Source organism: Chlorocebus sabaeus, chromosome 12 (assembly GCF_047675955.1).
Source record: "Chlorocebus sabaeus isolate Y175 chromosome 12, mChlSab1.0.hap1, whole genome shotgun sequence".
Classification (NCBI taxonomy): Eukaryota; Metazoa; Chordata; class Mammalia; order Primates; family Cercopithecidae; genus Chlorocebus; species Chlorocebus sabaeus.
This window is the reverse complement of record NC_132915.1, coordinates 63,853,520-63,871,598: the sequence shown is the minus strand read 5'-3', so window position 1 is coordinate 63,871,598 and position 18,079 is coordinate 63,853,520. Positions and strand designations below refer to the sequence as shown.

At 39.9% G+C, this 18,079-nt stretch overlaps 1 protein-coding gene across 3 annotated transcripts in view; it reads right to left on the bottom strand.

Moving 5' to 3' along the window:
- Positions 1-18,079, bottom strand: part of UNC13B (unc-13 homolog B) — a 233,211-nt gene that overhangs the window by 164,930 nt on the left and 50,202 nt on the right. For all 3 annotated transcript variants that reach the window (XM_073021753.1, XM_007968847.3, XM_007968848.3), the window contains exons 2-3: positions 7,241-7,270; positions 3,832-3,931 (exon numbers count right to left, since the gene is read on the bottom strand). In XM_073021753.1, coding sequence (XP_072877854.1) covers positions 3,832-3,931; positions 7,241-7,270 — 130 coding nt within the window. The remainder of the gene's footprint in view (positions 1-3,831; positions 3,932-7,240; positions 7,271-18,079) is intronic.

The following is an 18,079-nucleotide window of genomic DNA, read 5'->3' as shown; positions in this document are numbered from 1 at the left end:
CTAAAAATGTTCTCCAGAAAGCTCTTATTGAAACACAAGGCTACTTGAGGGGTAGTCCAAGAAAGATGAGAAAAGACCAATTCCAGCAGAGAGAGCAGAAAAGCATTCTTAGGAAAACAACAGCTATTTATCACAAGTAGAAGTTTCAAGTTTGTACTTGGGTTCCCTGTTGGGCTATAAAATAAATGTCCTCAGATTCACAAGTTTGAGATATAGAATGACAGCCATAGAATTAATGTCAGGTGTTGAAAATGAATAAAGCAAAGAAAATTTATCCCTTTTATATAAATATAATACAGCATAGAATGTACTGAGTTAATTTATTCATTTAATTAGCATTTCCTGAGCACTTACAAGACATATGACTAGGTGCTTTGGAGAAGAAACATAATATAGGACTCAATTTTTTTGTGTGTCCGAAAACTTCTAAGCTATCTGGAGAGCTGTTCAGAGCCACAAAGTAGATGAATAAGCCTAGCCACTAAGTTACAGTGTTCACAGTGGAGAAACTAAGCTTTCTGTCACATAATTTAATTCAGCCTAATTAACCAATTAGTCTTGGAAAATATAGGTGACATCCTCAAATCCATTGGACTTATCCATCATTTGAATATGGAATCGAAAAATTGCTTGGGCCAGGTGCAATGGCTCATGCTTGTAATCCCAGTATGTTGGGAGGCTGAGGTGGAAAGATCACTTGAGCCCAGGAGTTAGAGACCAGCCTGGGCAACATGGCAAAACCTAGTGTCTCCAAAAAAAATTTTTTTAATTAGCTAGATATGGTGGCGTGTGTCTGTAGTCCCAGCTACTCAGGAGGCTGAAGCTGGAAAACCGCTTAAGCCCAGGAAATCAAGGCTGAAGTGAGCCAAGATGGTGCCACTGCACTCCAGCCTGGTCAACAGAGTGAGATCCTGTCTCACAAGATAAAGAAAAAAAGAAAAATTGCTTGGGGATACATATATAATATTCCCAAATCAACTCCCAAATAGTATCTCAGCCAACAGACAGAAGAAATGGCCAGAGGTCTTTAACAGCTTGACTTGAACAGATAAAGAAGAAAATCTGTTCTTCAGAGAACTCTCTGGGGAGAAGGCCCAAACAATGAGTATATATTCTGTAAGAAGCTTCTCATCTCACCTACATTTGCTCAGCAGGTCCAGCTAAGAGAGGTCTGAGAGCTCTACTTATGCTTCATACCCAGGACCCTAGGGAAGTTTCTTTTCTGTTAATTAATTCAATCAACAATATACATAAACATGTGTATAGAAGACTTGGGATACACAAATTCACACAAATAGTGAAGATGCCCACCTTACCCTTAAGAAATGAACAATCTAGTCCTAAAAACAAGATATGAAAAACGTTAAAAACAAATAATATAAGAAATACCAAAATGGATATTAGATACTGCCACATAATACATCATGGAGAAGGAAAAAGGAGAACGGGAGAGAGAAAACCAACACTGGAGTTTCCGGTGACAAAAGGATAGGGTAGTAGACTAAATTCTGCAAGGAGTGAACCAAAAAAAAAAAATAAGTAAATAAATAAAATAGGACAGGATAGGAAAAATAAGGAGTAGGAAGAGCAGAAAAGTAAAGAAAGTAGCTAATAAAACCCAAGTGGAAAAGAAGAGATGGCAAAATTCACACAGCATCTCAATGTGGGAGACAGGTAGAAAATTCACACATATCACAGCAGGGTAGAAAGGGGAAGTGCTATGGGAAACTGGAAAATAAACACATAAGAATAATGCTAGCTATGCTGATGAGAGGCTGCAGAAGATCACTGTGCCTCACATAATGGGAACAGTTATAACTGGAAGTGATGGTTATAGCCAACTGGAAGTGCTAGGTTTATAAACCATAGCCAGGATTATGGCTAACACACTGGTATGGAAAGAGACTTGCATAAACCATTTGTAGCTGACTCTATACACTGCATGTGTAAAGAAGGAAACAGGTGCTTTCAGTCTCATATCACTGTCACTGTAAGAGGGAATAAATGAGGCTTATATAATCTTGAGAGAGAGGCAACCAGTGAGAAAGAAACATGACACTATTGGCCTCCTTCTGTTTGAAGCCCAGTTCTCCCTCAGCTTCCAAGACACCATTATATCCTGGCTCTTCTACTTCTCTGTTTAATCCTTTTTAGTCCCCTCTGGCCCCTCATTTAAATGCTGTCACTCTCCAGCTTCTACCCCAGTCCCTTTTCTCACCACACACATTTTATCCCTAAGCTTTCTCCTCTTCACCTATGGCTTCAACTGACCAAAATATTTCTCCAAAGCAGACTTCTTCCCTGAGTGCCGGCTCCAGGTTTCTAACTATCTTCTGTACCTCTCCTCCTTCCTATCTGTCCTATAAGAATCTCAAATATAAGACGGTCCATAACTTATATTAATCCTCATCCTACTGAATGGCATACCACGCACCCCATCGTCCAAGCAAATCTTTTGGTTCTACTTCCTGAACACCCTCTATTCATCCTTTTCTATGTATTCTGCTATTGTCCTAGCCCCAAACCTCATAATCTTTGCCTTTAACTATCACAATAATGGTCCTATAGGAAGCAATATAGGCTGACTGCAGTGGCTCACACCTGTAATCCCACAACTTTGGGAGGCCAAGGCGGGAAGATTGCTTGAGCCCAGGAGTTTGAGATTAGCCTGGGCAACATAGCGAAAACCCCATCTTTACAAAAAATAAGAACATTAACCAAGGTGTGGTGGTACATGCTTGTAGTTTCCACTACTCAGGAGGCTAAGGCAAGAAGATCACTCGAGCCCAGGAGTTAGAGGCTGCAGTAAACTATGACCATACCACCGTGCTCCAGCATGGTTGACAAAGTGAGATCCTGCCTCAAAAAAAAAAAAAAGAAGCAATATACTAAGAGCCCAGAGGATTGGAAATGTCTCCCCACAAAAATAATAACCATCCCTATGTCCCTCTAAACTGCACTATAAAACATGCAAATCGATTTCAGTTCCGTTTCAAATCTCACAGCAAATTTCAGTGCGTTTTCTCATTCAGCCCCTTCATGTCCACCTCTACCTTCCAAAAAAACAAGCATAATCTTCTGAGAAAGGAAGACCTTTACAGATAAGGAAACTAGTGCCCTATGAAGCTAAATGATTTGCCTAGTCCTTCGATATATTCTATACTTTTCTCCCCTTTTCTAGAACAGGAACACAAAATTCCTGAAACTTAAGGAGACAAAAGAAAGAAATATCAAGTTTTTAAAGCCAAAGTTTAATTAAAATCATAATATACTAAACTTTGTCATACACGAGAAACTCTACTAATATTTATTCATTTTAATTAATTGAATATAGGACATTTTACTCCATAAAGCAAAAGGATTATAAGCACAGAAATCTTCAGCCTCTGAAACAGATGACTTAGGCACACACGAAGATACAGTCTCTCACATGCATGGCCACATTCCTTCAAAGAGCCTTCTGAGAATCAAAGAAAGATGAAGTTTAATGTCATGCTAAGTCTGCTGTACTCTATTCTAATTTTGACCATTGAGAAAATCTGCCTATGTAGTATTTGCACCAACACAAATCAATTGGGAGTTTACCTGCATTATCATTCATCTCCAAGAACAAATTACAAATCCATGAGAAAACAAAACTGCACTTGTGCTTCACGTACCATGAACCTCACTTATTTCTGTAACTCCTCAGTTTTCAAAAGAGTATTTAACAGTGCCAGTACATTTTATAAATCTCAAAAATACACAAAGTCTTCTAATTGTTTCATCCAATGCAATTCCCTTTAAAAGATTATGAAATATGTAGGCACACTGCTGCTGCAAAATACTTACAACATGAAATCCTGTTCCCAGGAAGGCTGATCACCACGAACTGCTACAGTTGTGCTCTTCACATTCTGTACTTTCAGGGTCACATATGTGTTAAATTTATCTTTGAAAAAATACAAAATGGAGACAGAATACTTAGTGCTCAGATTGTTACCCAATCTCACAGAGTCCTTGGAATTAGGCAGTATAGAAATTAAAGTATTACATGTGCAGGAAAAAAATAAGCTATATATTGTATAATATAGCTTCATTCAAGACACAGTAGAGTTGCCAAAATTATAAAACTACATACTATCTTCAAGAGCATAATCTAAAATACTGTTTTTTAAATTTTAAGAAATTTTATGTATGACCCAACAAATATGCATACACACACACTCAAACTGAAACAGATTCATGAATGCCAAGATATGATACATTGATATTTCCTATTCTAATTTATTTAATCTATTACAATGTTAATCCTAACCTACTAAGTTAATTACATAGCCTACTTGCCATCTGGGGGGAAAAATCCAAATCTAATTGATCTGCTAGGAAAGATAAGGTACATAAATTTAATAAAATGTAGAAAGAGATTAGTACCAGAAGGAAAAAAGAAAAAAGTGATAAAGAACTGCAGAGCTATTAATAAGGACAAAATTTAAGGAAAAATCTTCACAAAGAAATTAGATTTCAATCTCGATCTATTCAGTTTGGCCTAAAGCACAAATTACATAAAAATAAATCTTTTTTTTTTTTTTTTTTTTTTTTTTTTTGAGACAGAGTCTTGCTGTGTCACCCAAACTGGAGTGCAGTGGCATGATCTTGGCTCACTGCAACCTCCACCTACCAGGTTCAAGCAATTCTCATGCCTCAGCTACCCAAATAGCTGGGATTATAGGTGTGCGCCACCACGCCCAGCTAACTTTTTTATTTTTTGTAGAGCCAAGGTTTCACCACGTTGGCCAGGCTGGTCTCGAACGCCTGACTTCAAGTGATCTACCCATCTCGGCCTCCAAAAGTGCTGGGATTACAAGGATGAGCCACCACACCCAGTCAAAAAATGAAATATTATCAGAATTGAGAAAAGGAAATTCTCTAACCTGAGAGTTGAGTACTAAACAAGTTGATTACTAAACAAAGGTGGTGGGCTGAAACTTCAGACTCAGGCGTCTCACCTAATTCTTACTACAGCACATTTGGCACTCGCCTCACTACATCCACATCAGCCATGATTAGGGGCACTGAATTGAGGGTTTGCTTTTCTATGTAAGAAATTAATCCTAATTTTATACAATGAAAAAATAGCAAACTATCACTTTGACTCATCGAACTGGCAAACATTGCTTAACATGATTACCTAATGTTAGAGAAAATATAAGAAAATGGGACCCATTATACACTTTCAGCTGAAGGTAAATCTTTCTTTTAAATATCATTTAAAATGGTGTAGTTTTATACTTTATCAACATGGAAAATTTACAATTATATTAAAGATATATGAGGATAAAAGCCTATACAAGGAGAATCTCCATCCATATCTACTAGTGGTAGTGCAGTAGGCCACTGAGCTATGTTTTATATCACATTGTTTTGTACTCCACCCCAACATCCAATCACACATAGCTGACCAGACCAAGAGTAAATAACCCAAGAGCAGCCAATCCATGAGCTGGCCAAAAGCTGAAACAAACCTGATTCCCTCTCAAAAGATATTAAATAGGGTAAAAGGATAAATACTGACAACTGGTGGTTGGTGCTGAAGCTAGAAGGAAGAGTTATAAATTCCATTGAGGCAGCTATTACGGGTGCAAGATGGGTAAGCATAGACAACCAGCTGGGAGAGAAACAACAGAGCAGATTCTCAGAAAAAAAGAGCCAGCAGACAGAGAAAGGTAACAACCTTTAAAACAAGAAACTGCTCAGAAACTGCTTTCATTACTGTTGTACCCAAGGTCCAGTTTTTCAGGTTTTCCTGGGTTCTCAAGCATATTCACACATTTCCAGTAATCCTCCAGCTCCCCTCCCTTCTTCCCCAGCAGTAACCAGAGGAAATCTTCCTAATGTGACAATCAAAATTGAGGAAATGCATATTAAAATAAGGAAATACCATTTTAAATCTTCAGACAGACAAAGATTTTAAAGTTTCATATCGAATGTTGATAAGGATTTGGGAAAATAAATGTTCATAAACTTTTGGTCTCAGTATATACAGTAAAAATTTGCAGAAGAAAAATTTGGCAGGAGTTATCAAATTTTAAAAATATACATATATACTTTTGACCCAGCAATTCTACTTCTGAATCTAGTACATAGACACATTTGCAAAAGCAAGCAATGAGAAGTGCACATGAACATTTATTCTTTATAATGGCAAAAAGTTGGGAACCTAAATATTAATCAAGTATTAATCAATCAGGGACCTATTAATCCGGGTACAAATCTACAACAAAATTCTGTACAGCACCTTAAAAAAATGAACCAGACACACACATACACACACACTCTTTCATGATGTGTTGCTGGGGGGGAAAAGCAGGTTGCATAAGATATGTTTCACATAGTCTATTTGTATATTTTAAATTTTATACGACCCAATAGATACATATACAGACACTCTTTTTTTTTTTTTTTTGAGACGGAGTCTGGCTCTGTCACCCAGGCTGGAGTGCAGTGGCGCGATCTCGGCTCACTGCAAGCTCCGCCTCCCGGGTTCCCGCCATTCTCCTGGCTCAGCCTCCGGAGCAGCTGGGACTACAGGCGCCCGCAACCGCGCCCGGCTAATATTTTTAGTAGAGACGGGGTTTCACCGTGGTCTCGATCTCCTGACCTTGTGATCCGCCCGCCTCGGCCTCCCAAAGTGCTGGGATTACAGGCGTGAGCCACCGCGCCCGGCTACACACACTCTTAAGCTGAAACAGGTTCATGAACTGCAAGACATGATACACTGATATTTCAATATTTATCCATTACATACCAGGGCCTGTCGTGGGGTGGTGGGCTGGGGGAGGGATAGCATTAGGAGAAATATCTAATGTAAATGACGAGTTAATGGGTGCAGCAAACCAACATGGCACATGTATACCTATGTAACAAACCTGCACGTTGTGCACATGTACCCTAGAACTTAATTTTTTTTCCACTAATTGTCAATATTTATCCTTTTATACTATTTCAGACTTTTTTCTGAGAAAAAGTCAGAAAAGGTATATCAAAACCTCTAAATATATAATTATTATTGAGAAGTAGAATTGGGTTAGCCAAGAGGTAAGAAAACTAATTTTTCACTAGATTAATGGTTTCATGAATTAATTTAGTGAAGTAATGAATTAAATTACTGAATTTGATCAATGAATTAATAACTTTTTAAAATTGCTTTGAAATAACAGCAAATACAAGAGGAAAAGACATAATAGAAGGCTGGCCTTACCTGGTGAACCCTGGAATTTGGCCCTTTTAACTGCAAGAGAAAAAAGAGGATACCATGAATGTTTCCAAGTTCATTTTACTTAAGCAACATTTATTAGGCATTATGTACCAATGTTCATGTTAGGTTTAGACTGTTAAATCTAAAACTGGAGAAAAAAAGCTGAGACTTCTGATTAAAGCTTGAAAGGCAGAGAGTCAGATGAGCCCTTAAAAGTCTATCTAATCTCATATCCAATGCAAAAATCTCTGTTCCAGGTTCCTGACAACAAGGTGGAGAGATCTAAGTTACTCCTGCAGAGGCAGCCAGTTTCATGTGAGGTATCTTCTGAAGGTTTAAGTTACAAATGTTCCTTATTTAAAACCCATCACCTTACACCTGTGCTTTGCCAGGGGCTCTTGGGCCTTTGACCACAGACTGAAGGCTGCACTGTCGGCTTCTCTACTTTTGAGGTTTTGGAACTCGGACTGCCTTCCTGGCTCCTCGGTTTGCAGATGGCCTAGTGTGGGACACCTTGTGATGATATGAGTCAATTCTCCTAAAAAACTCTCCTTCATACACACACACACACACACACACACACACACACACACACACACACACATATATATATATCTCCTATCAGTTCTGTCCCTTTAGAGAACCTTGACTAATACAGGTTCTTTCTGGGGCAGGAGGAACCTTGCAATCTACCAAGGCAGTGGAATTTCAAGCTTGAGCATACATTAAAATCACCTGAGGGCTGTTAAAGCACAGAATGCTGGGCCACATCACCTTGGTTTCTAGACTCAGTGGAGTGCAGCAGGACCTGTGAAACTGTATTTCTAACAAGTTCCCATGTGATGTTACTGGCATTTACTGGCTAAAGAACAGGGATGCTGGTAAACATTCTACAGTCTGCAGGACAGTTCTCCAGAGCAAAACCTAGCCTATCCTGCCACCAGTGCCACCCACCACTGCATGCCACCTGGAGGTCTAGAGACTAGCCTATCAAGCCTGCTGCCACCACTAAAAGCCACACATGCTGCTGAGTGGTGCAAGGACTGACACACCACTGCTACCACCGTCAACTCCTCACACGTCACCCAGGGGATCCAAGGACCCATCCACATGGTCAGCCACTGGCACTGCCAGCACCCAAGCATACCACCTGGAGGCCCAAGGGAGCCCAAAGACTGGCATTCCTAGAATGCCACTGCTACTACTGATTCCAGAGGACCAGCCCATCTGGCATATCAGTCCCCAGCAAAGTCTTGTCACAGCCTCCACTAACAATTGCAGCCTACACCACTGAAGAGCCAGGAAACTAGTCTGAATAGAAGTGAAGAAATCATACAGAGACTACACTACTGCACCCACCCAGAAAGCCAAAGCACCTTCTCCCAGCAACAATATAGATACATCTACAGAAAAAAAAGTCTTTCCCTAAAAAAGCCAATCCATAACATTAAAAGAAGGAATTATTACAACACATACACAAATATCAATAGAAGAAGAAAAGAAACATTCAGCCGGGCATGGTGGCTCACACCTATAATCCCAGCACTTTGGGAGGCCAAGGTGGGTGGATCACTTAAGGAGTTCCAGACCAGCCTGGCCAACATGGGAAATCCCATCTCTACTAAAAATACAAAAATTAGCTGGGTGTAGTGGCGCATGCCTGTCATCCTAGCTACTTGGGAGGCTGGGGTGAGAGACTCGCTTGAGCCCGGGAGGCAGAGGTTGAAGTGAGCTAAGATAGCACCACTGCACTCCAGCCTGGGTGACAGAGTGAGACCTGTCTCAAAACAACAACAACAACAAAAAACAAGAACACAAGAAACTTGTGCTCTTCTTGTCTTTTTCCAGTTCTTAGAGGAAAGGCTTTCAGCTTTTCCCCATTCAGGAGGATGTAAGCCATGGGTTTGTCACATATGGTCTTTACTATGTTGAGGTATGTTCCTTTAATGTGTAATTTTTTGAGAGATTTTTTTTTTTTTATGATGAAGGGATGCTGAATTTTATCAAATGCCTTTTCTATGTCTATTGAGATGATCTTACAGTTTTTGTCCTTCATTCTGTTGAGGTGATGTATCATATTTATTGATTTGTATATGTGGAACCATCATTGCATCCCTGGGATAAATCCCACTTGATCATGGTATATTATCTTTTTGATATATTACTTGATTTGGTTTGCTAGTATCTTGTTGACGATTTTTGCATCTGTGTTTATCAGGAGTATTTGCCTGTAGTTTTTTTTTTGTTTTTTTTGTTTTGTTTTGTTTTGTTTTGTTTTTTGCTCTGCCATTGTCTGGCCTAGTAGAAATGCCCCACTTTCACAACTCTCATTCAACTTAGTACTGGGAGTCCTAGCCAAAGCAATCAGGCAAGAGAAAGAAATCCAAGGCAACCACACTGGAAAAGAGGAAGCCAAATTGTCCCTCTTTGCACATGACATGATCTTATATATAGAAAAACCTAAAGACTCCAATGTGTGTTTTTAACTCTTAGATCTGATCAATAAATTCAGTGAAGTTGAAGAATACAAAATCAACTGCAAAAATCAGTAATAATAACTAGCTGAAAAATGAATCAAAAAAGTAATCACATTTACAATTGTTACAAAAAATATTCAATACCTGGGAATAAATTTAACCAAGGGTGAAAGACCTCTACAACAAAAATGACAAAACACTGATGACAGAAATTGAAGAGAACACAAACAAATGGAAAAACATACTATGCAAATAGGTTCTAAGAATATTGTTAAAATGACTGTATTATCCAAAGCAATCTACAGATTAAATGCAATCCCTATCAAAATACCAATGCTATTCTTCACATGAATAGAAACAACAATCCTAAAATTCATATAAACCACAAAAGACCCTGGATAGCCAAAGTAATGCTGAGTAAAATGGACAAAGCTGGAGGTATCATGCTATCTGACTTCAAAATACACCATAAAGCTATAGTAACCGAAACAGGTTACTACTGGTATAAAAACTGAGACACAAGCCAATGGAATAGAATAGAGAACCCAGAAATAAATCCATGTCTTTACAGCCAATCGATTTTTCAACAAAAGTACCAGAAAAACACAGAGGAAAGAATATCTTCAATAAATGGTGTTAGGAAAACTGAATATTACAGAAGAATGAAACTGGGCACCTATCACAAAAATCAACTCAAAATGAATTCGAGAGTTAAACATAAGACCCAAAACATTAAAACTACTAGAAGAAAACATAAGGGAAACACTTCAGGACATTAGTCTGGGCAAAGATTTTATGGCTAAGACTTCAAATGCATAGAAATAAATAAAAATAGACAAATGGTACCCTATAAAACTAAAAAGCCTTTGCACAGCAAAAGTAACAATCAATAAAGAGACAACCTACAGAATGGGAGACAATATTTGCAAACTATTCATCCAACAAGGGACTAATATCCAGAATATATAAGGAACTCAAATCAAGAGCAAAAAAAAAAAAAAAAAAAAAAAAAAAACCATTAAAAAGTGGACAAAGGGGCCGGGCGCGGTGGCTCAAGCCTGTAATCCCAGCACTTTGGGAGGCCGAGACGGGCGGATCACGAGGTCAGGAGATCGAGACCATCCTGGCGAACACGGTGAAACCCCGTCTCTACTAAAAAATACAAAAAACTAGCCGGGCGAGGCGGCGGGCGCCTGTAGTCCCAGCTACTCGGGAGGCTGAGGCAGGAGAATGGCGGGAACCCGGGAGGCGGAGCTTGCAGTGAGCTGCGATCCGGCCACTGCACTCCAGCCTGGGCGACAGAGCGAGACTCCGTCTCAAAAAAAAAAAAAAAAAAAAAAGTGGACAAAGGATCTGAAGAGACATTTCTCAAAAGAATGGCCAACATGTATATGAAAAAAATGCTCAGAGTACTAATCATCAGGAAAATTGAAATCAAAACCACAGTGAGCTATCATCTCAACCCAATTAGAATGGCTATCACCAAAACCACAAAATATATGCTGGCATGGATGGAGAGAAAAGAGAACTCACATACACTGTGGACAGGAATGTAAATTAGTACAGTCCTTATGGAAACCAGTATGGAGGTTTCCCAAAAAACCTAAAAACAGGCCGGGCGCGGTGGCTCAAGCCTGTAATCCCAGCACTTTGGGAGGCTGAGACGGGCGGATCACGAGGTCAGGAGACCGAGACCATCCTGGCTAACACGGTGAAACCCCGTCTCTACTAAAAAATACAAAAAACTAGCCGGGCGAGGTGGCGGGCGCCTGTAGTCTCAGCTACACAGGAGGCTGAGGCAGGAGAATGGCGTAAACCCGGGAGGCGGAGCTTGCAGTGAGCTGAGATCCAGCCACTGCACTCCAGACTGGGCGACAGAGCGAGACTCCGTCTCAAAAAAAAAAAAAAAACCCACTAAAAACAGAACTACCACGTGATCCAGCAATCCCATTACTGGATATTTATCCAAAGGAAAGGATGTCAGTATATCAAAGGGATATTAGCATCCCCATGTTTACTGCAGCACTATTCATGATAGCCAAGCTATAGAATCAACCTAAGTGTCAATCAACAAATGAATGAAGAAAATTTGGTATATACACACAATGGAATACTATTCAACCATTAAAAAAAGAATGAAACCCTGTCATTTGCAGCAACATGGATGGAACTGGACAGCATCATGTTAAGTGAAATAAGCTAGGCATAGAAAGACAAATTTTGCATGTTCTCACTCATGTGAGAGCTAAAATAAAGGAGATCTCCTAGAGGCAGAGAGTAGAATGATGGCTACCAGATGCTGGGAAGGGGGAGAAGGGCGGTGAAGACAGGTTGGTTAATGCGTACATATAGTCATATTGAAGGAATATGTTGTAGTGTGTGATCACAGACTGGGGTGACTATAGTTATCAATAATTTGCATATTTCAAAATAGCTAGAAGAAAAGATTTGAAATGTTCCCAACACAAATAAGTGATAAATATTTTAGGTGATGGATATCCTAAATACCCTGGGTTGAGCATTATACATTGTATGCAGGTACAGAAATATCACATGTACCTCATAAATATGTACAGTTATTATGTATCCAAAAAATGGCCTTCCCATCTGGCCCCCAAAAGATGGTATAGAAGCATGAACCATCTTATCCTTCTCTGAGTATTTATATCTTGCTTGACTCCCATGCGCACATGTGCATGTAATAACAATATTTATATGTATTTTTTCCTGTTTAAAAAATGCTATTTACAACAGCATCCCCCCAAAATATTAAATTGTTGGAACAGATTTAACAGAAGAAATGTAAGGCCTGTAAGTTAAAAACTACAAACACTGGCCGGGCGCGGTGGCTCAAGCCTGTAATCCCAGCACTTTGGGAGGCCGAGACGGGCGGATCACGAGGTCAGGAGATCGAGACCATCCTGGCTAACACGGTGAAACCCCGTCTCTACTAAAAAATACAAAAGACTAGCCAGGCGAGGTGGCGGGCACCTGTAGTCCCAGCTACTCGGGAGGCTGACGCAGGAGAATGGCGGGAACCCGGGAGATGGAGATTGCAGTGAGCTCAGATCCGGCCACTGCACTCCAGCCTGGGTGACAGAGCGAGACTCCGTCTCAAAAAAAAAAAAAAAAAAAAAAAAAAAACTACAAACACTGAGGAGAGAAATCAAAGAACTAACTAAATGAAGAGATATACCATGGTCAATGTTTGGAAGACTCACTATTGTTAAAGTGACAATTCTCCCCATATTAATCTACATATTCAAGACAAACCCAATCAAAATTCTAGCAGACATTTTTTTTAGATACTGACAAGCTGGTTTTAAAATTTATATGAAAACGCAAAGGAACAGAAGAGCCAAAAAACATTTTGGGGGAAAAAGGGTGTTGCAGTAATTATATTACCTGATCTCAAGTTATATTATAAAGATACAGGAATTAAGACAGTGTGGCAGTGGCATAAAAAGACATAATGATCAATGAAAGAAAATAGAAAGTTCAGAAACAGACCCACACACATATGGGTCAACTGATTTTCAACAAAATTGTCAAGGCAATTCAACTGAGGGAAAAGATAATCTCTTTAACAATGGTACTGAAAAATTTGATATTCATATGCAAGTGCATATACATATTTGCTTATTTTATCCTTACTGTACACAACATGCAAAACTTGAAATGAGGAATAGGAATAGAACTAACTGTGAGAGATACAACTATCAAATATCTGGAAGAAGACATAGGAGAAAATCTTAGTGACCCTGGGTTAGATTTCTTAAATTGTATGCAAAATGCATGAAGTTTAAAAGAAAAAAAATTGTACAAACTAGTGCTATGATTTGAATGTGCTATGATCTGAATACCCCATGACAATCAAAACAAAAATGGACTAATGGGATCACATCAAGTTAAATATCTTCAGCACAGCAAAGGAAACAATCAACAAAGTGAAGAAACAACCAACAGAATGGGAAAAAGTAATTTGCAAACTATTCTTCTGACAAGTGATTAATAACCAGAATATATAAGGAGCTCAAACAAGTCAATAGGAAAAAAATCTAATAATCCAATTTAAAAACAGACAAAAGACTTGAATAGATATTTCTCAAAACAAGATGGACAGGCCAGGCATGGTGGCTCATGCCTGTAATCCCAGCACTATGAGAGGCCGAGGAAGGCGGATTGCTTGAGCTCAGGAATTCCAGACCAGCCTGGGCAATGTGGTGAAACCTCGTCTCTACCAAAAATACACAAAATTAGCCGGGTGAAGTGGCATGCACCTGTGGTCCCAGCTACTCAGGAGGCTGAGGTAGGAGGATCACTTGAGACTGGGAGGCAGAGGTTGCAGTGAGCTGAATTTGCTCCACTGCACTCCAGCCTGGATGACAGAGTAAGATTCTGTCTCAAAATAAATAAATAAATAAAAACTTAAAAGACAGACACACAAATGGCAAACAAGTACATGAAAAGGTGTTAAACATCAATGATCATCAGTGAAATGCAAATCAAAACTACAATGAGGTATCATCTCACCCCAGTTAAAATGGCTTTTACCCAAAAGACAAGCAATAAGAAATGCTGGCAAAGATGTGGAGAAAGGGAACCCTTGTACATGGTTGGTAGGAATATAATTATTAGAGCCACTATAGAGAACAGTTGGAGGTTTCTCAAAAGACTAAAAATAGACCTACCATATGATCCAGCAATACCAATGCTAGGTATATACCCCAAAAAAGGAAATCAGTAAATCAGCACTCCCATGTTTACTGAAGCACCATTTAACAATAGCCAAGATTTGGAAGCAACTTAAGTGTTCATCATAACAAAAATGTGCTATATATACACAATGGAGTACTATTCAGCCATAAAAAAGAATGACATCCTGTCACTTGCAACAACATGGATGGAACTGGAGGTCATTGTGTTATGTGAACTACACCAGGCACAGAAAGACAAACTTCATATGTTCTCGCTTATTTGTGGGAGCTAAAAATTAAAACTATTGAACTCATGGAAACAGCAGAACTACTGATAACAGAAGCTACTGGAAAGAGTAGTTGGGGGGAAAGTGGGGATGATTAATGGGTATAAAAATATAGTTAGAATAAATAAGATCTAGTATGTGACAGCACAACACGGGGACTACAGTCAATAATAATTTATTGTACATTTTAAAATAACTAAAAGTATGTAATTAGATTGTTTGTTAAACAAATAAAGGATAAATGGTTGAGGTGATAGATACCCCATTTACCCTGATGTGATAAAGCACTGTATACTTTTATCAAAATATCTCATGTACCCTATAAGTATATACAAGTATTATGTACCCTAAAATTAAAAATTAAAGAATACAAAGGGGAGAACGAATAAAAATATATATTCAAATTTGCTTATACCTGCATAAACAAACTCTGCTAAAGACAAAACTAGTAATGATGAGTTATTCATACAAAAAGACAAAATTAAGCCCTTACCTCATGCTAACACAATTATGAATTATAAATGGATTAAATATCTAAATGTGACACTAAAGCTTTAAAACATTCAAAAAAATAAGAGAATGAATATCTGCACGATAGACAAATAGACAAATACACACATTTTAGAATAATAATAATCCTAAAAGGAAGGAATGCACACCAGCTTTGAGAGTGACTACAACTTGGGAGAGATTGAGACAATAAAGAAAATTTCAACTTTATCCACTGTACACTATTTTTTAAAATCTTGATTAATGTAACAAATCATTAACATTTGGTTTTTTTTTTTTTTTGAGACGGAGTCTTGCTCTGTAGCCCGGACTGGAGTGCAGTGGCCGGATCTCAGCTCACTGCAAGCTCCGCCTCGCGGGTTTACGCCATTCTCCTGCCTCAGCCTCCGGAGTAGCTGGGACTACAGGCGCCCGCCACCTCGCCCGGCTAGTTTTTTGTATTTTTTAGTAGAGACGGGGTTTCACCGTGTTTGCCAGGATGGTCTCGATCTCCTGACCTCGTGATCCGCCCGTCTCGGCCTCCCAAAGTGCCGGGATTACAGGCTTGAGCCACTGCGCCCGGCCTATCATTAACATTTGTTAAATCAAGGTGGCAAGTACATGAGTATGCAATATATTATTCTCTGTTCTTTTTTATAAGTTTGAAAATTTACAGAAAACAATGTCTTCACTTTTTTTTTTTTTTTGGAGACAAGGTCTTGCTCTGTCACCCAGGCTGGCATGCAGTGGTACAATCATGGCTCACTGCAGCCTTGACCGGCAGGGTTCAAGCAATCCTCCCGCCTTAGCCTCCCAAGTAGCTAGGACCATAGGTGTATGACACCACACCTGGCTAATTTACTACATCTTAATGTCTTAATTTAACACTTAATTTACAAGAGCTAAATAATTAAACATGAGGCCAAAGTACATAAGAAAGCGGCAGCCTTTTATTGCAAATATGCACACACTCTCGGGTGAGGTTCTCCGGTCCTCAGGTATGGGGCCAGGGAAGTCACGCTGGCCTCTGCTGGCGGCGGACTTTTATGCATTAGTACTGGAAGGTGATGGGGGGGGGCAGTGGGCGGAATAAGAGCGTGATAGGGGCGTCTCCGTAGGCCTGGCCCGGTAAGTTTCGGTTTTCTCAGATCGACGTCAGGTGGCGCATGCTCAGTTGGTCTGCACTTTCCCTGGCACGGGAAAGTTGGTGATGAAGAACCCGGAAGCAACAAGGACTCTGCCATCTTGTTCACCTTCCTCCATCTTGTCCCTTCTCCCTCACCCAAACACTTAATATTCAAATACCCACTGTTAGAAAACAATTTTTGTCTATACTTTACTGTTTATACACTGGTTTTCTACAAATGTAGCAAGGTACTGAAACTGATATACTATCTGCCAGCCATGAGTCAAGTGGCTTCTCCTAATGGTGAAAGCAGGGAACAACCAGGGCAAAGGCTCTGCACTCAAGGGACCAAAGAAGGGACCCCCATCTGGTACCACCAGCCATTCCACTGCCAATGAGGTTTCTCCCCAATGTCAAGTGTACGGAAATCTAAGGCCATCAGCCTAACACACACTAAACATATTTGTTCTATAGAATTTTTTTAATTTAACCATGAAGAAAAATCTAAACTCTCCTCCAAATTTTGGTTCTCACTCAGTTCCCTGATGCTATGAAAAATAAACACGAATACTGGCTGGGCACAGTGGCTCACACCTGTAATCCCAGCACTTTGGGAGGCCGAGGCAGGCATATTACCTGAGGTCTTGAGTTTGAGGCCAGCCTGACCAATGTGGGGAAAAGAAAAGGAAGATCAGACTGTTACTGTGTCTATATAGAAAGAAGTAGACATAAGAGACTCCATTTTGTTCTGTATTTGAGATGCTGTTAATCTGTGACCCTACCCCCAACCTTGTCCTTGCAAGAGACATGTGCTGTGGTGACTCAAGGTTTAACGGATTTTGGGCTGTGCAGGGTGTGCTTTGTTAAACAAGTGCCTGAAGGCAGTATGCTTGTGAAAAGTCATCAACATTCTCTTAATCTCAAGTACCCAGGGACACGTACAATGCCAAAGGTCGCAGGGACGTCTGCCTAGGAAAGCTAGGTATTGTCCAAGGTTTCTCCCCATGTGATAGTCTGAAATATGGCCTCCTGGGAAGGGAAAGACCGGATCATCCCCTAGCCTGACACCCGTGAAGGGTCTGTGCTGAGAACGACTAGTGTAAGAGGAAAGAAGCCTCTTGGCAGTTGAGATAGAGAAAAGCATCTGCCTCCTGCCCATCCCTGGGCAATGGAACATCTCGGTGTAAAACCCGATTGTATGTTCTGTTTACTGAGAAAGGAGAAAACCGCCTTAGGGCGAAAGGTGGGACTTGCTAGCGCAATGCTGCTCTTTATGCACTAAAAAGGTTTATGGAGATGTTTGCATATGCATATCAAGGCACAGCACTTTTCCTTAAACTTATGTCACAGAGATCTTTATTCATATGTCTTACTGCTGACCTTCTCCCTAGGATGATCCTATTATCCTACCACATCCCTTTTTCTAAGATGGTAAAGATAATTATCAATAAATACTAAGGGAACTCAGAGATCGGTGCCGGCATGGGTCCTCTGTATGCTGAGTGCCGGTCCCCTGGGCTCACTTTTTTTTTCTCTATACTCTCTCTCTGTGTCTCATTTCTTTTCTCAAAAGTCTCTCGTTCTACCTAACGAGAAACGCCCACAGGTGTGGAGGGACAGGCCACCCCTTCAGACCAACATGGAGAAACCCCATCTCTACTAAAAATACAAAATTAGCCAGGTGTGGTGGTGCATGCCTGTAATCCCAGCTACTCAGGAAACTGAGATATGAGAATCACTTGAACCTGGGAAGCGGAGGCTGCAGT